The following is a 16,504-nucleotide window of genomic DNA, read 5'->3' as shown; positions in this document are numbered from 1 at the left end:
GAGGGTTGCACTAGGATGCTGTAGCCGGTTCTACACCCATAAGCAATCCCGTCTTCCTGCCTGCTTCTGCCATGGAATCAGATAAAGCCAAAGAGCCTCTTCCCTGTGCTGCCTTACAGCTTGGGGTAACCAATGAGAAGATATCTGCTATGAGCTTTCTAGGGTACATTTTGCTTTCTTGCTGAAAGTGACAGATTTTGCTGGCACAGTACCCCTTTTCTCTCACCTTTTTGTTTTATGTAGAACATGACTGTGATGCCTGGAGCTGTGGTAGCCAACTTGGGACCATGAGGTACAGGCATGAGGACTAGAGTGAATGCAGTAAGAATGGCTGTCAGAGTGGGATGATAGAAAGGCCTAGAGTTCTGATGGCATGGCTGAGTCACTGAACCAACCCCGCAACCACCATCTTCTGGGGTCTTGTTACAGGAAAGATAAGAACCTCTCCTCGTGTGTGCCAGCCTGAGTTGTCTTTGCTGTTACTTGCAGTGAAGCGTAGTGCAAAGAGATCCAGCTGCCTTCCACAAAACCAGAAGGCAACTGCCCAGGAACGGGCTCATGGGCACTGAGTTATTTAGGAGAGGAACTCCTGTGACTCTCCCCTACACTTTCAGCATGGTGTTCACATCTGAGAGAAACGGGATTTAACTATAGATATCTAGTAAACACGAAATTTGCATTTGGAGAGAAGAAAGGCAAAGACTTGGAATTTTAAATAAGAAGCTTAGTTAAAAACCAGGAGACCTGGAGGGAGAGTGAAACCTTTTATTTGTTTATTTTTTGTTTCTGGTGCGGTTTATTACCCTTTAAAGGGAAATGATGTTAAGTTCAGTACTCCTGAGAATGACCATCTGCCCCATACTTTCTGGGACCACCCTGGAAAATATGAGGTATATTGTTCCTTTTATATCCTCAAGCATGCTGCGTTAGTCTGTTTGTAGAGTCAAATAAAGATTAGGGGATATGGCTATTGTTTTTAAAAGCAAAGTTATTTATAAACCCCTCACAGCCAGGTGATCCCTTATCCTTAATGGCATTCATTGATGCAGATGAGTACTTTCAAAAATTCAGAGAGACATTTACTTTGTAAGTGACCACTAAGAAGATCTCTGACCGGATAAAGATAACTTGAGCAGGCTAATCCTTTCAGCAAAGGTGGTGATATATATTGTGGCAGTTGAATGCTCCTTTACAGCCTCATGAGAACAATCAACGAATTCATTCATTTAATTCATGAATTTCCCTTCTATTTACACTTTAAACAAACATGCCAGTTGTTTGCTTAGCTAACAAGCTCTGCCTTCATTATAAGCCATTAGTGACTAGTAATAATTGAAACTGTTTGGATTTCAAAAATACAATAAACCTAATTAATTCTACTCTTAGTAATATGGAATTTGTAGTGACTGACTTAAGTGAGGCTGAAGTTTGTGTCTTTGTCCTCTCCATGAAGCAAGAGTTGGCTAAACTGTTTTCTAGACACGAACAAGGTTGATAGTAGAATTTTTCATAAGAAAAACTAAATAAGGGATTAAATCCACATGCTTATAAGGAGTCAGGCAGCAAATATAAATGAGTGCATGGCAGAGCGTCCCTAGAAAGAGCACTTGGTCTTCTCTGCCCACTTTTTTTCTTTTAAAGATTTTATTTATTTATTCATGAGAGACACAGAGGCAGAGACACAGGCAGAGGGAGAAGCAGGCTCCCTATGGGGAACCCCATGCGGGACTTGATCCTAGGACCCCAGGATCATGACCTGGGCAGACGCTGAACCGCTGAGACACCCAGGTGCCACTTCTCTGCCCACTTTTAATGGAGACAGGGATAGGAGAAATATTTCGCTTTTTTTCTTAATCCTGACATAAGAAAGGGGGAGAAAAAAAACGACACAATTACAAATAAGCGGACTCAGCTGGTGGTGGGAGACAGAAAGGAGTGTGGGGAGCTGGGGTCTGAGGGCCCAGAGCCCCCTCTAAAAGGTCCACTGCTCTTCAGCTGCAGCTGCTACGTGGGAATGTGGGCCCAATGTGGCCAAATCTTTCAAATTTTCAACATAATTAGAAAATCTGAATGTCAAGGTGAAATATTCCCACTTAGAAACTTTGGCAGTAGATTTTTTCTTGTTTTTTTAAGTTAGTGCTACAGAGCCCCCACAATGTATATCAGTGGCTCTCAGAGTGTGGTCCTTGGACCAGCAGCATGAGCATCACCTGGGAACTCATGGAAATACAGAATCTCAAGCCTGCCCAGGCCTCCGAATCAGACTCTGGAGGTGGAGGCCCAGGGAACTGTTCTAACAAGCCCCGGGACATGACATGCACTAAAAAATTATTCATTGTTTATCTGAAATCTGAATTTAACTGGGTTTCTTATATTTATCTAGTAACCCTATCTCGAGGTGATTCTGAAACACACCGATGTTGATAAAGCAAAACACCTATGTGAGCCAGGTGGCCTGTGTTTGAATCAGCTTTGACACATACTATGGGATCTTGGACAAGTGATGTAACTTCTCTGGGGGTTACTTTACTTGTGTGTAAAATGGGGATGATAATAATATCTCCTTCATGGGATTATTAGAATTGAATGGGTTAGCGAAGGTGAAGTATATAGAACCATGGCTGGGAGAGAGTAAGCCTGTCTTAAGAGTTGACTGTCATCAGGGTGCCTGGGTGGCTCAGTTGGTTACGTGAGTGCCTTTGGCTCGGGTGGTGATCCCAGAGTCCTGGGATCGAGCCCCACATCAGGCTCCCTGCTCAGCGGGGAGCCTGCTTCTCCCTGTCCCTCTGCCCCTTCCCCTGCTTGTGTTCTGTTGCTCTAAGAAAGAAATTAAAAAAAATTTTTTTTTTTTTATATCAAATCAATCCTGAGCGTCTGGGTGGCTTAGTCGGTCAAGTATCTGCCTTCAGCTCAGATCATTATCTTAGGGTCCTGGGATCCAGCCCTAGCATCGGACTCCCTGCTTCTCTCTCTCCTGCTCCCCCTGCTTATACTCTCTCTCTCTCTCTGTCAAATAAGTGGAATCTTAAAAAAAAAAAAAAAAAAAAGAATTTAGCATTATCATGATTTTGCTTTTCTTCTCTTTTTCCTCCTGCACCACTACCACCATCTGACCGACCATTAGAGAATACTTAAACTCAGCTTCCTTTCATTCTGTTAGCCCATGCCCTAGGGCAGCCCTGCCCTTTCATTCTGTTAGCCCATGCCCTAGGGCAGCCCTGCTGCTTGCTCTGCACCAAATAACCCAGTGCTCTGAAAGCCAGCTGACAGAGTGGCTGTCTGACAGGAGGGCCCTGTGCCTTCTGCACCGAGTCTGCTTCCAGGCCTCCTTGTACCCATCTGCGTGCTCTACTGTGCTCAGGCCTATCGCTGTCCACACCCGCTCTCACTAGCCCCCAGTGCCACATTGAACCATATTCCCAAAGACATCTTGAGATTTCAGAGTCCCCAGGTGCCTCTTGGCTGTAGAAGCAACTGATGACCTCCCCACCTGCACCTGCACCCTCATCAGTTACAGTTCTGAGTACTGTTCAGGAAATCCCTACAATTTCTTTTTCTAGACAAAGAACATGGGATCCAAAGAGAGCTCACTCTGTATTTCAAAGGAAACCCGTAACCACACACTTCTTACTGAGGGTTGTGCAAGCTGCCTGAACCTGTTCCTTCATGAAGCAGCTCTCCAAGCTTCTGCATGGCCACAAATGACAGACTTGTACACACAGTGAAAACCAACTGGATGAGCTATTATGGTTCTCAGTCGCACCATTTTGTTGCTGTTCTGGGAATGAAGCAAAATGCATTATTTTATTAAATAAAGATTTCCCCTGTATCATAGGGGAAGCTAATTTTATTAGCTCTTTTTATGGGAACAAACATCATCATTCTGGTGGGGAGGATGGGGGGGGGGGCGCAAGAGAGTGGAGAGAATCACATTTTGTCATCCATGTGCTCCAGTGGAGGCTGCCAACATGTTTTAATTGGTAATTACTTACCAGAAGAGTTCTCCAGATCCTGTAGAAAATGCACAGCCCTCGGCTCATAAGTAATTTCGTGATTCAGAACACATGCTCAGCTATAACAAATATTGTTCATATAGTTTTGGTGTGGTGGGTCCCAGGTGTCCGAACACCAGAGTATCCAGTAACTTTTCAAAAGTTGTCTCTTTGTTCTCATCTGTGAGACTCCACAGAGTTCTTAGGTTGAACAGGCACGCTACAATTCAGAAGGAAAGAAGTCTGAATCCAGTTGGATAATTCAAGTACCTGTTTTGCCTCTGATTCTTTAGCTTTAACACCTGAGACATCCACCTGTAGCTTTATTTAGCTTTTAAGATGAGCATGGCCACTAGATGCCAAGCACTGTCCCCATCCTCAGGCAGGGTAGCCCGGGTCAGATGTAGCCAGTTGCCTCCACTTAGCACGGGGGGCCAAGGTCTAGACAGTGTTCCCCATGGACAGCTTGCCTGGCGGTGCAGAAGGTTAGGATCCACTGCTCTGCTTTTTGATAGCTAAGCACTCTCCCAAAGACAGTCTCTGTTTTTTCAAGTCAAAAGTGGTCTCTGTGATTGCTAGAGCCAGAGGTGGTGTCTGTGTTTTGTTGCTTCCATGCTTTCATTTTTCCTGGTAGCAATAGGCCTCAGACCTAAGGCCTAAACAAAATTATTAAGCGGGCAAAAATGTTTTGGTGTCCCTGGCACCACCCCTTCTTCCTTCCTTGTGCCTCACTAGGAGCCCCCTCTCTCCTCCCGGCTTTTGAGCTTTTCCTCTTCCTGAGCCCTAGTAGGATGCAGACGTCACCTCCATGTGCAGTGAAAGCATAGGCTTCTTCCCCTAGGACCACTGCTTCATACCAGAATTGTAGCCCCTGTGCATAGGTCGGTTTGTTCGGATGTGGAGTTTTTAGAATTGCTGCCTATTTTGCCCCATTGTTTTCTACTTCCCTGTTGTAGTTCCCTGTTGCCCTATATCCTTATCATTCTCTAAACTACTTCCTTCATCTTGTTATACATTTCCCATCTTGTTGTCTACTTCCTCCTTCTTTTTGTTACCCATTTTCATTTTATCATTTTATCAGTTTCCCAGCTCTCCATGTCCCCTTCCCCCTCTCCTTGTCTCCTTCCCCTTCTTGTCTTTCTCCCCATTTCCTTGTCTATTTCCCCCTCTCCTGTCTCTCTCCCTATTTCCTTATCTATTTCCCTTTCTCCTTGTCTATTTCCTTATCTCTTTGCTTACTTCCCTCATCTTTCTATCCACTTCCCTTATTCCTCATTTTATTATGTTCTTGGTTCCTATAAACCTTTGAGTTTGTGATCTGCTTTAAACCATCTCTTCTTGAAAAACAAAAATCAGAAGACCATTTAGGGCAGTGAAAGTACTATGTGATACTGTGTGATACTGTAATTCATACATTTGTCCAAGCCCCTAGAATGTACCACACCAACAGTGAACCCTAATGTAAACTATAGACTGTGATAATGATGCATCAATGGAGGTCCATCAATTGCAATAACAAACGCACCATTTTGGTGGGGGATGTCGATAGTAGGAAAGGTTAGATATGTGTGGGTGGAGGGGGTGTAGAGGAACTCTCTACCCTCTCCTCAGTTTTGCTGTGAACCTAAGACTGCTTTAAAAAATACTGTTTTTTTAGGAAAAAGAAATGTCAAGCTTTAGCAAAAATGAGTGGGAGATAAAGCCTGGGGAGAGTCTGGTGTGTTGCTCTTCCTGGAACCTTCTTACTCCAAGGGACTGACCTATGTACCTTTGCACTTGCTTGTCTAAGCATCCCCTTGCAGTGGTCCATGAGGCACTCCTGGCATAGGGCAGGGTTAGGAAGAATAAGGGGTTCACATTCAGGAATTCAGGTACTTTGGGGACTTCAGAAATGGAGTAGTGATGTTTTCCATGCTTTGTCCTCAATCCCTTCCATCCTTACCCTCCCCACAAGAAAGAGGCTGATGTTCTGCTGACTAAGAGGTCTGGTAACCCTGAACCAGTTCTGGATGTGACAGATTTAGGGAATAGAGGTCCCAGGGCATGGCTTGTGGCTTCCCTTGAGTGGACTCTGAAGATGGAGCCCTGGCAAGGGCATCATTGTGCCACAGGGCTTGAGGTGGCACAGGGATGGGAGCCCAGAAGTTATAGGTCTATACCCAATGACCCCAGGAGAGTGGGTCGGAGTAAGTCTTCAGTATCAAGATGGTGTGAGTAGAAATACTCCATTACCTTTCAGCTATGTGACACTGAGCTAGCCACTGTACCTTTCTCTACTTCACTTTTAAAATCTATAAAATTGGGGTAATAATAAAATCTATCTCCTGAGGTCATGAGGTAGGTCAAATGAGACAATGTATATAACATACAGTGCCTAGCACACAGCAGACACTCAAGCAAAGGAGTCTAGAAGGAAGATGTGTTTTTGGTAGAAGTCTCTGGGATGTGGCCCTGGGCATTCTCTTAGTCACTGTTGACAGTTTCGGCCAAAATCCATTTAGATAAATGACTAGATGTTTTACTGCCTATTTGCCATTCAGAATTTTTACCGGAAAACTTATACTAATCCTAGCCTTTTCTCTCAAACCTAGATCCCAGTGTTGACCAGATGTAGTAAGTTTTCTTCAAGTTTTTAGAACTGGTTTCTACCTCAAGCTCCTCAAAGTCCATATCCCCAAAAGAACATCCCCTCGTCTGCTATGACACCAGTTTACAGACTACCCTGTGTGGCCACTGGGATGCCAGATGGGCAAATGGAATGTAACTAGTTCCTCCTGAGCAGTCTCAGAGCCAGATGGGAGCAGGGACCCATCCAGGTCATCTGGACCACCACTTTGCCCTTGGGACCACACATGCATCCCCTGCATTAGACTGCATGCAAGAGAGGGAAATACAAAATTTCATTGCGGAGAAGAGGGGTCCCAGGTTGAGCATTTTGGTTTTGCAGACACATTGGTTGAAGTGTTTGGCATGTATCACATCACATCTTAAGAATGAAAGAGCAAACACATTCTGAATCTTAGGGAGTGGTACCTAAGAGTTGTCCTCCATTGAAGATTGCCTCAGGCTACTATGAGTCTACTTTTAGTTGTCCAAATTAAATTAGCAAGTAATTAAGTCATGCAAGCAAAGGTTGCTTTCATGTGATATGAGGCCCTTAAAACAATCTAGTTTGACTTTGGAAGGAGAGGAGCCTCTGTCTCCCTCTTCCCTGGCTCTTCCTTCCTCTCCATAATGGGATGTCGGTGTCCATATGCTGTTAAGAGATTGTGAAAAACTTTGAATCACTAAGAACTTCAAGCTTGAGGAGTCTAAGTGCGTTTCCTAGATGCACTTCCCGAGGATCTTTATAAAAAGTGAATCTGCTCCCTCCAGGGATTGGGATCAGCTCCAGTATAGTGGGAGGAGTGGCCTGGGGTTCTCCTTGTCCTTAACCAAAAGCTATTTCCTGCCCTCCTGGTCCCTCCCTCGCTACCCCAGCCTGCTCTGAGGCAGCAGCATGGAGCTGCCGCTGTAAGTGCAGTACCTCTCCCTGGGCAGCAAGATGGACCACGCTGGTCACGTCTCCCTGGACAAAGATGAAATAAATCACAGAACAGCCCCTGCTTAAGATCTGATGAAATTCTCCATTTCCGCTCTAAATTGAATTCCTCCTGAAGGATTGGAGCGGCTCTTGAGAGTAATGAAGGCACTCCTTCCTCCTCTGCTAGAAGCATGTTTTAAATTAACAGACACAGCCTTCTGATCTGGGTGGGGAGGTAGCTTTTAGGAACAGTCTTGAGATGCTGTTTTCAGGCCAGAAATGATATTTTTAATCTCAAGGGGGCAAGGCAGCAGACATGCAACACCATGTGGCCTCCTCTGAAGGGAGCAGCCCCGCTGGTGGTCTCCTGGGAAAGAATGAGAACACGTGTCCCGCCCTTGCTCTTTGCTGCCCTCCTGCTCAGCCCACTGTCCTCCTCCACCACTTGTGGCGAAAGAGAAATTTATGATAGAGAATCCGAACCAGGGGGCTTGTGCTTTCTGAGAGTTGAAAGTATTACTTTCTCATCCATCTCTTCTTTGGGAAAAGCGATAAATTCTGTGAATTAAAAAACAAACAAACCCAAAATTGTATTTAGGATGAAGGCATCATTGAAGTGATTATCTTCCATCCTCTGCCATGATGAATTGATAACTTGGCATTTGTAGAGGCAGCTGACACAGACCCTTTCAGAGGAAAACAAGAAAACCTGTTTTCAAATGGGCCTTGTCAGAGTGAAGACGGATGACCTGCTGGCTGATTAGAACCATGAATAAGGCTCTGAGAACGTGGGAATGTGTGAGGAACCCAGGGGTGAAACTTATAAATCAAGGTTAAGGTAGAAGTAGAAAATTCTAAACATCCATTCTATAATAAAGGTGGGCAGGAAGTAGATTATCTGTTGGTAAAGGAGTATTTACTATTACTCCTTGAAGTGAGCTTAAGAGCATTAGACTTTTCCCCACTCCCTTTTGAAAAAAAAAAAACAAAAACACAACAATGTAAAAAATCCTACTTGACACGAGGAATTCTGACATTTAGGGTCGAAAGGAGAGGAGGAAAGTCTCCTTAAAAGTAAATGCTATTGCTTCGTGTGTGTCAGAATTTTCTTAACAGCCCTTGAGAAAGGTTATCAAAACCTGACTCCATGTTTTTAATTTAGCTTTAAGAAAGAGGCCATTTCCTTCATAGGGAAATACGACCCCAGAGTAGCCCACAGGTAAAACCCAACCTCAGAGGGCGGACTCCATCCACTACAAGAGGATTTCCTACTTCTCAACTGGAAAATTGCTTTTCAGGGAGAAGGTCATGTTGTCCACAGATAATAGGGTCACTTATATCAAGTGAAATGCCTTTCCTTCTGACCCAGGGGGACATTTAGACTTTGATCTTTCTCAGAAGACAGTAGGAAGTACATTTATTCCTGGCGAGGCAGAAGGGACTGGGGATGGCAAGTGGGAGTGTGGGATTCCAGCAGTGCCAGCGTGCGTCCTGAGCCCAGCAGGGATGCACTGGGGCCGGGCCTGGGGGAGTCCTGGCAGGTGGGGAAGGAGGTCTGGTGGAGACAACAAAGGCCATCGGAGGGAAAAGATTAAAGGGCAGGAAAAGGCACAGCTGCCCCCCAGCCCCCACGCAGCTGCTTTGGTGCATTCCTTCAGGCTCTCTAGACTTTGATATTTGCACCAACGGGCCTTGGCTGGGCTTCTACCTCGGGACCGAGCAGCAAGTGGTCACCGTGGACAGAGCAGGCTTTTTCTCCATGGCCAGTCTGGCTGGGATTTCAGTCCTCCGCTTGTGGAGCCCTCCTGGGTGGATTGGACAGACGGCTGTCCTGTCCTCGCTGCTACGTGAGGACCGTCCGTGTCTCTGGCCACAGACCCATCCAACACAGGCTCGCCTTGGAGCCTGTTTACAAGGCCTGCAGTTACTTCTGTTTTGTTTTAGCCAAAAAGGTGAAGCGCTGCCAGCAGTATGTCTGGAATGTTATTTACTTGGTACATTTCTGTGGCTTTCCTTTGTGGGGCTGCACATGCCAGAGCAAGGGGTCATTTACTCCGAAAATGCCAGGTTTCACAGTTTGTCTTCTCCATGGGAAGACTTTCTCAGTAAGAAGGTTAGCTCTTGGGCCTCTCAGTTCCTTCCTCCCTTCCTTCCTCCTTTCCTTCCTTCCTTTCCTCCTTCCTTCCTCCCTCCCTCCCTCCCTCTCTCCCGTCAATCCTCCCTCTGGTCTTCCCCTCTTTCCTGCCTCTTTTTGTTTTCTGAACCAGTGCTCTGAGCCGCCCCCGCCCCTCCGTCCTGGATGCCCCAAGTGCACTTTCAATTCCTGGGCTTTCTGGTGGACTCCGCTGAGGGCCTGGCAGACACTTTTCGTTTGCGTGCCTGCCCTGTTATTATTTCACATGAAAGCTGTCTATTTTGGCACACATGGCTCCTGCGATTTGAGTTGAGCTCTGAGAGCTGAAGGGGCGATGTTGTGCAAGGAAAGTACAGGTGGGGTTTTCTCTCCTGGTGGCCGTGGGGGCGGAGGACAGATCTGCTGCGTGCAGTCCTGGCTTGTGCAGAGCCGACAGGATAGCAAACAAATGGCTTTTAAAGGAAGGAACCAGTGTGTACGGTTTCTTAATTTGGGAGGTTTCACAACTGTTCTTGTTCAGTTGATGGAGGAGAGGTTTTGGGGGGTGTTTTTGTTTTTTGTTTTTCGATTTTTCTGTTGTTGTTGTTTTTGTTTTGAGAGCAAATTCTTCATTAATAAAACTGCAGACAAGTCCTGCATAAATGAGCAATGCAGAAGGTGGAAGCGCGGGAGGTTTTCCATCCGCCTCTTCTTTTTTCAGCCTCCCTTCCTCCCATTTCATCCATGCAGTACTAATCATGGTATTTGGGGTTTTAAAACAAGGTATAGAAAATGAGATTAGATAAATCTCCCCAGCTGGTGCCAGCCCTGGGCTGTTTGCACACCTGGGTGGGTACTCCCCCCACCCCCCACCCCCTGCCTCATTTTGTTATGTCATGTGAATGTATAAGCACCTACAGAGAGGAGATGATACCTTTGAAAAGCTTTGTCTTCCAGAGACTTGGCCTTTATCTGAGTCTCTGGGAAACCTCGCCCATCCCCGGCACCTGTTAGTGTGTTAACTCCGTAGCCAGCCCCAGTCTGAAATGGAAAATTTTGGTCCCATTCTTCTTGGCTTTTCCTGTCTTTCTGCATGACTTCTCAATTTGTGTGTAAGCTCCTCGGATTTTGGGCTGAAGGGGCTTCTTTGATCCTCTCTTGACAGCATGGGCTTCACATTCTCACACCTGCTCTTCTTTTACAGTCCAGATTTCAGAGTAAATGCTTCCATCGCCTTGTCATTTCTTTGGTTTAAAACTTTGGTGCAGGTTACTCATTACAGGTAATAGCTGTTGGATGACGGAGACAACTGCTTGGCACAAATGGCCACCTGAACCGCTGCCAGAAATGTAAACCGCCACTTTATTTATTTCTGAAAGCATCTAAGCTGCAAGCCTACCGGTCATGATCTAGCATGCACATGATAATAACAGGCTCACCAGGCTGAGAAAGCCGCCCCATGGGGCAGCCTCAAGGGCAGGCTCTGACAAGCCTCTGTGTGTTTTCTCCCCCATTATCCACAGCCCACACATCATCTTCCTCTCTCAGAGCGTCTTGATAGGAATGAACCATCTCTGTGGGACCCGGCTCTGCCATGAAATCGCTCACGCCTGGTTTGGCCTAGCCATTGGGGCCCGGGACTGGACGGAGGAGTGGCTGAGTGAAGGGTTTGCCACTCACTTGGAAGACGTGTTCTGGGCCAAAGCGCAGCAGGTAGGTTTATAGTAACCCTAAGCATTTCCCAACCTGGAGTCCGGTTCAATTCGTAGGCATCTGTTCATTCCACGGATATGGAGAGGGCCTATCGTGTGGTAGGACTGTGCGGTCTGCTAAGGAGAGAACTGATTCAAGGAGAGCCCTGGGCACATCTCACTGTAGGGACAGGATTGAGGATAGAGGAACAGGCAAACACATCCATAACGTGTCAGGTGGTGAGCGCCATGAAGGCAGGTGAACCAGCCAGACAGTGTTGGGGAGACTCAGTTTTAGGAGGCACCGAGAGGAGGCAGCTCTGAGGGTGGTGGACATTTGCACAAAGACTGGGAGAGAAGGGTGTGTGGTGGCACCAACTATGCTCAGTTTTATTTTTTTACTGATCAGATGAAAATTTAAATCAGGAGGCATAATCTCAAGATGTCTGCTGGCAAGTCATGAAGAATAAAGCGGCCAGTGCCGTAGGTTAGGGAGTGCTGAGAACTTAGACAAAGTGGCAGCCTCCCCTCAGCCCAGACCAATTGTGGTGGTGTCAATGGGACGGCTCCATGGAGCCTGGACTCTACCTGTTTAAAGGAAGTTGTAAATATGTATATTTATGTGAAATTTAGTAATTTAAAAAATATTATGCCAACTCAACATACCCAGAGGTGCGGGCAACACTTTCCCAGTTTACAACCTCCATTTTAAAGAACTGACTGTCGGTTCTGATGGGGATATGGCAGCTAAACTGCCTCCTGCTTATTTTTCAGTTCCTATTATTTGGTCACTCTTTTCCCTGCCATCCCCACCCCTTATGCACTGGACTAGTTAACATTTTCTGAAATCCTCAGGTTTGTGCATACCTGTATGATTTTGTTCAAATTCCTTGTGCTTGTTGCAATCCTGTTTATTTTTCACTAACCAGCTTGAGGTCACCTTCTCTGGATAGCCCAGACTGACCATTCCACTCACAGCACTTGCTCTTCTAGAAGCTTTGAATTCCCACAGTATTTGGTACTTAACTCTTTTCCCTCACTTTTTTCTTCTTCTATCCTCACAACTATACTATGACCTCTTTCCAAGTGGAGCTGCTTCTTATTCAGCTTCCCACTCCCCCTGCACTTTGGCCAGCAGTGTGTGCATCTGTGTCCTCTGCCACACGGTGGAGAGAGGCCACTGGCAGATTTGGGCAAAGTGGAGGGGTTTGGAGTCAGACCAGGCAGGGAATCCCAGCCCTGCTGTTCACCAGCTCTGTAAGTACATAGGTTACATGGCCTCTCTGACCCTCAGTTTCCTCATTCAGAAAATGTGCCTAAGAATGTGTAAGGTGGCACAGTGAATGGGATAATTCTGAATGACACATGGAGCTCATACGGGAAATGCCCGTTCTCCTTTTCTGTTCTTTCTCTTTATATTTCCCACCACCCACCTGACCCACAGTAGGCATTCAGCAAGGGTTAAATAGGCCAATATCATCATCCCTTCTCTGGGGCGCTTCAGCCCTGAGACAATCAGATTTGTGCTGTTCTTGGTAATCATGAGTATATTTCAGGCATCTAACGATGATCTCTCTGGCCTTTATCCCTGGATCCCTGGAAAGCACTCCACCATTGCCTTGGCCCCTGCCCATACTTCCAGAGGGTCAGTCCTGAGTCTCATTGCTTGGGTCCTGCCTCTTACTGCCCTGAATATGTCCTTCTCCACTGATAGACATGAAGCCAATCTGGCCTCACGCCACAGCTGCATGCCTTCTGTGCGTCCATTCTGTGCTTGACCTGTAGGGATAAAAGGACAAGTAAGACACAGCCCTGCTCTGAAAGAGGTCATAGTTTAACTGTGAAGATAAGAAAAGCATACACACACACACCAAAAAAAAAAAAAAAAAAGAAAGAAAAGAAAAGCATACACAGTAAAAGGAAGAAGAAAATATGTTAGAAGAGAGAGGTAAACACCAAGTATTGGGCAGCCCGGGTGGCTCAGCGGTTTAGCGCCGCCTTCAGCCTAGGGTGTGATCCTGGAGACCCAGGATCGAGTCCCACGTCAGGCTCCTTGCATGGAGCCTGCTTCTCCCTCTGCCTTAGTCTGTTCCTCTCTCCCTCTCTGTATTTGTCTCTCATGAATAAATGAATAAAGTCTAAAAAAACAAAAACAAAACACCAAATATTGTATGAGTTCAAAGGTGGAAGAGGTCAGGCCTGAGCTGGTCCAGAAATCTTGAAGAAGGTGACTTCTGACATGAGCCTCAAAGAGAAAGTAGGAGTTGAGGTTTCTCTATTCTTCTTTCCCTAACCTGGCATAGGGGACAGCCCACCTCATCATCCTCTAGGGTATAGGCAGTATCTCTTCAATATGTGAAAACATTTTGGTCTGAAGCAAAGCAGCCATTCTGGGCTCCAGCTCAAAGCTTGGAAGCACTTCCAGAGTACATGGATTATTCAAGCCCCTTCCTTGAAGGGTGGGACTGAGCTGCTCATGGTCCCTGATGAGTGTCTGCAGCAGATTTTCCAAGCAAGAGAGGAGGGCTCTTCAGGACAGGGAAGCGTGGGCTGGCTCATGGGGCTCTCCTGGTTAGCAGCGGATGCCTCCAGGGAAGAGGCGATGAGGCATCTTGGCCACTGGGCTGCCCAGAAGACTGGGCTCTGCAGCACTAAACATTAGCAAGCAGGCATCTGGGGCGGGCAGGGGTGGGTGGGTGGGGGACACCACTGAACGAGGAGATAGAAGGTGGCATTCCTCTTGGCGTGGCATTCACCAGGGAGAAGGGAATTGGGTTAGTTGCAAGGTTGCCTCATATAACTCGTCATTGACCTGGATAAAGTCTAGCTTCCTTCACAGATGTCTTAGCTCAGGCTGCCGTAACACAATACCACAGACAGGAGGGCTTGAACAACCCTCGTTTTCTCACAGTTGTGGAGGCTGGAAGCCTAAGAACAGGGTGCCGGCAGGCTTGGATTCTGGTGAGACTTTTCTTCCGTGGCTTGGTGATGGCCACCTCCTCACTCTGTGCTCCCATGGCTTTTCCTCTGTGCGCATGTAGAGAACAAGCTCTGGTGTCTCTTCCTCTTCTTGTGAGGACACCAGTCCTATTAGGCCAGGGCCTACCCTGATAACCCTGTCAATCCTAATCCTTAAAGGTCCTATCTCTAAATATAGTCACATTGGGGGGTTAGGGCTTCACCATGTGAATTTTTGGTCCCTAGCAACAGAGTACACAGGACCTGTGGATCATCTGGTCTCTGCTGGCTACCTGGCACCTTTGTCTCTCCCTAGATAATAGTGTGCTCCTGGCCTGACTACATCCCTAACCGTTCTCTAAACACATCACACTCTTCCCAGGCCTTGCACCTTGAACCTTGCACAGGCTTTTCCTCTTCCTGAAATTTCTCCCCCCAGGCTGGCTCCTGCTTTCCTGGGCACCTGTGCAGGTCCCACCACCTCAGGGAAGCCTTTGTACTCACCTGGCTGGCCAGAGGGCACCTCAGTTCTTCCCTCACCTGTATCATCACTGCACTCTGATGGCTGGTGTTCTCAGTCTTCCTGAACTCCTCAGGGTATGAGTTGTGTCCAAAATGTACCCAGGGCCTGGTAGAGACTCAGTAAATATCTGTTGAATGAACTGTTAAGGATCTTTAATTTCCAGAAGTGCCTGTCATTACTAACAGTTCCCTCCCAGGTGGATGTCCTGCCGCCCTTCCTTGCAGAGACTTTAGCCATGGGGCCTCATGAGCCCAGTGACAGCAGACGATTCTCACCAGCAGGGCAGGGTGTGATGGCGTTCCCCTCCCCCAGAATGAGTACACTCTGGTTATGTGCAAACAGAATCATCTGGGCTGCATTAGCAGGCTCCTTAACAAAACTGAGGGCTGGGAAAAGTAGGAGGTAAATGGAGGGGACCTTCCCCACCTTGTGCAGAAAAGACAAAGCAGGAAAGGGCTGGATGGAATCAGAGTGCAAATGTGGGAATTCTGCTCTGTCTGGGTCAGGGGCGTGTGCGGGGTGGGTTCCCAACAGCCAGGCCCAAATCCATCACCAGCAGGAGAGTGAGCCACTGTGGCTTCGTCTGAGGACCTCCCAGACCCCTTTGGCCTACTGACTTTTCTGATGGGATGCAAGGCCCAGCAGGGAGGCCATCTGTACCATCACCCTGCAACTGAGCAAGCTGCTCTATCGGGTGGCTGTGACCTCGCACGAGGACAACAGTGACTGTGTTTTGTGCACATGTGTTTGTGTGTCTGTGGCCCAAACAGCTGGCCCCCCACGAGGCGTGGGAGCAGCAGGAGCTGAAGGCTGATCTGCGCTGGCGTTGCCTCCAGGATGAGGTGCGGAACTACCCCGAGGAGATGCAGGTGTTGAGGTAAAGTGCTGTGTGATCTCTTTACCTTCTCATCCTCTGCCTCCCCCTCCAAGATGCATCCTGGCAATCTATTAAATCAGCTGTTTCCTTTTTAAATCAAATTAGGTTAGGTCACTCATCCTCCCAGGGATGTGGTTCTTATGTTTTAAATTTTTCGGGGTGTGGGTTTAGATTTGCCTTCTGACATTTTCCTGGTATCTCTTGTTCAGGAAAAAACAAACACAAGGCCATTTATTTCCAGGAGCAAATTCTTTGTTTGAAGTTCAAATAGTCACTCTGTGTGGTGGCTGAGGACTTGGACAAGGTTGGGGTTTAGTAGCCTGACAGACAGTAACCCTTTAAAGCTAAAAGAAAAAACAAAAAAACAAACCTTTAGGAAAATATTGAGTCCTAAGTGTTTAGTAGTAACAGATGTTGGTGTCAATGGGGCCTTTTGTTTTGGGTCATCCTAGCAGGAGGCCACTCCTGTGCCTGGGGAAGATTGCACTCCTAGCTCCTGTGTTTGCTTTCCAAAGTGTGTTTCCTGGTAGGATTGCTTCTTGCTATCTTTCTGTTTTTGCCCCTCTCTACTTTGCTCATTTTATTTATTTCTCTAAATAGTTGTTTATCTGAAACACCAAGCCTTGGCCCCAGGAATACTGTGATTGCTATGACAACAGAAGCCCCTTCTCCACTACAGCCAAGTGTGTGGAATATGCAGTCAGACAGGTGGGAAGACAGCCATCCAGCAGTCGCTCCCCATTTTAGACGACAACCCTGAAGGCCAGTTTACCTTTGGGGTAGAAGTGGTTCAGTTGTTTTTAAATAAGCATCCCCACTCCACAGTG

General features: G+C 46.9%; 1 protein-coding gene across 50 annotated transcripts in view; it reads left to right on the top strand.

Annotated features, from left to right (window-relative positions):
• AOPEP (aminopeptidase O (putative)) overlaps window positions 1-16,504 on the top strand; it is a 332,682-nt gene that overhangs the window by 176,620 nt on the left and 139,558 nt on the right. For 46 of the 50 annotated variants that reach the window (XR_007413833.1, XR_007413800.1, XR_007413804.1 and 43 more), the window contains 3 exons: window positions 11,152-11,341; window positions 15,571-15,677; window positions 16,278-16,385. Coding sequence is in view for 24 of the 50 variants with exons in the window: in XM_025423114.2 (XP_025278899.1) it covers window positions 11,152-11,341; window positions 15,571-15,677; window positions 16,278-16,385 (405 nt within the window). In the remaining 26 variants the exon portion in view is untranslated. The remainder of the gene's footprint in view (window positions 1-11,151; window positions 11,342-15,570; window positions 15,678-16,277; window positions 16,386-16,504) is intronic. The other 4 variants (XM_049115915.1, XM_049115880.1, XM_049115900.1 and 1 more) reach the window with 1 other exon arrangement.

The sequence above is a fragment of the Canis lupus genome, chromosome 1, assembly GCF_003254725.2.
Source record: "Canis lupus dingo isolate Sandy chromosome 1, ASM325472v2, whole genome shotgun sequence".
Classification (NCBI taxonomy): domain Eukaryota; kingdom Metazoa; phylum Chordata; class Mammalia; order Carnivora; family Canidae; genus Canis; species Canis lupus.
Note: the sequence above shows the minus strand (reverse complement) of the source record. Positions and strands in the feature narration are given on the sequence as shown.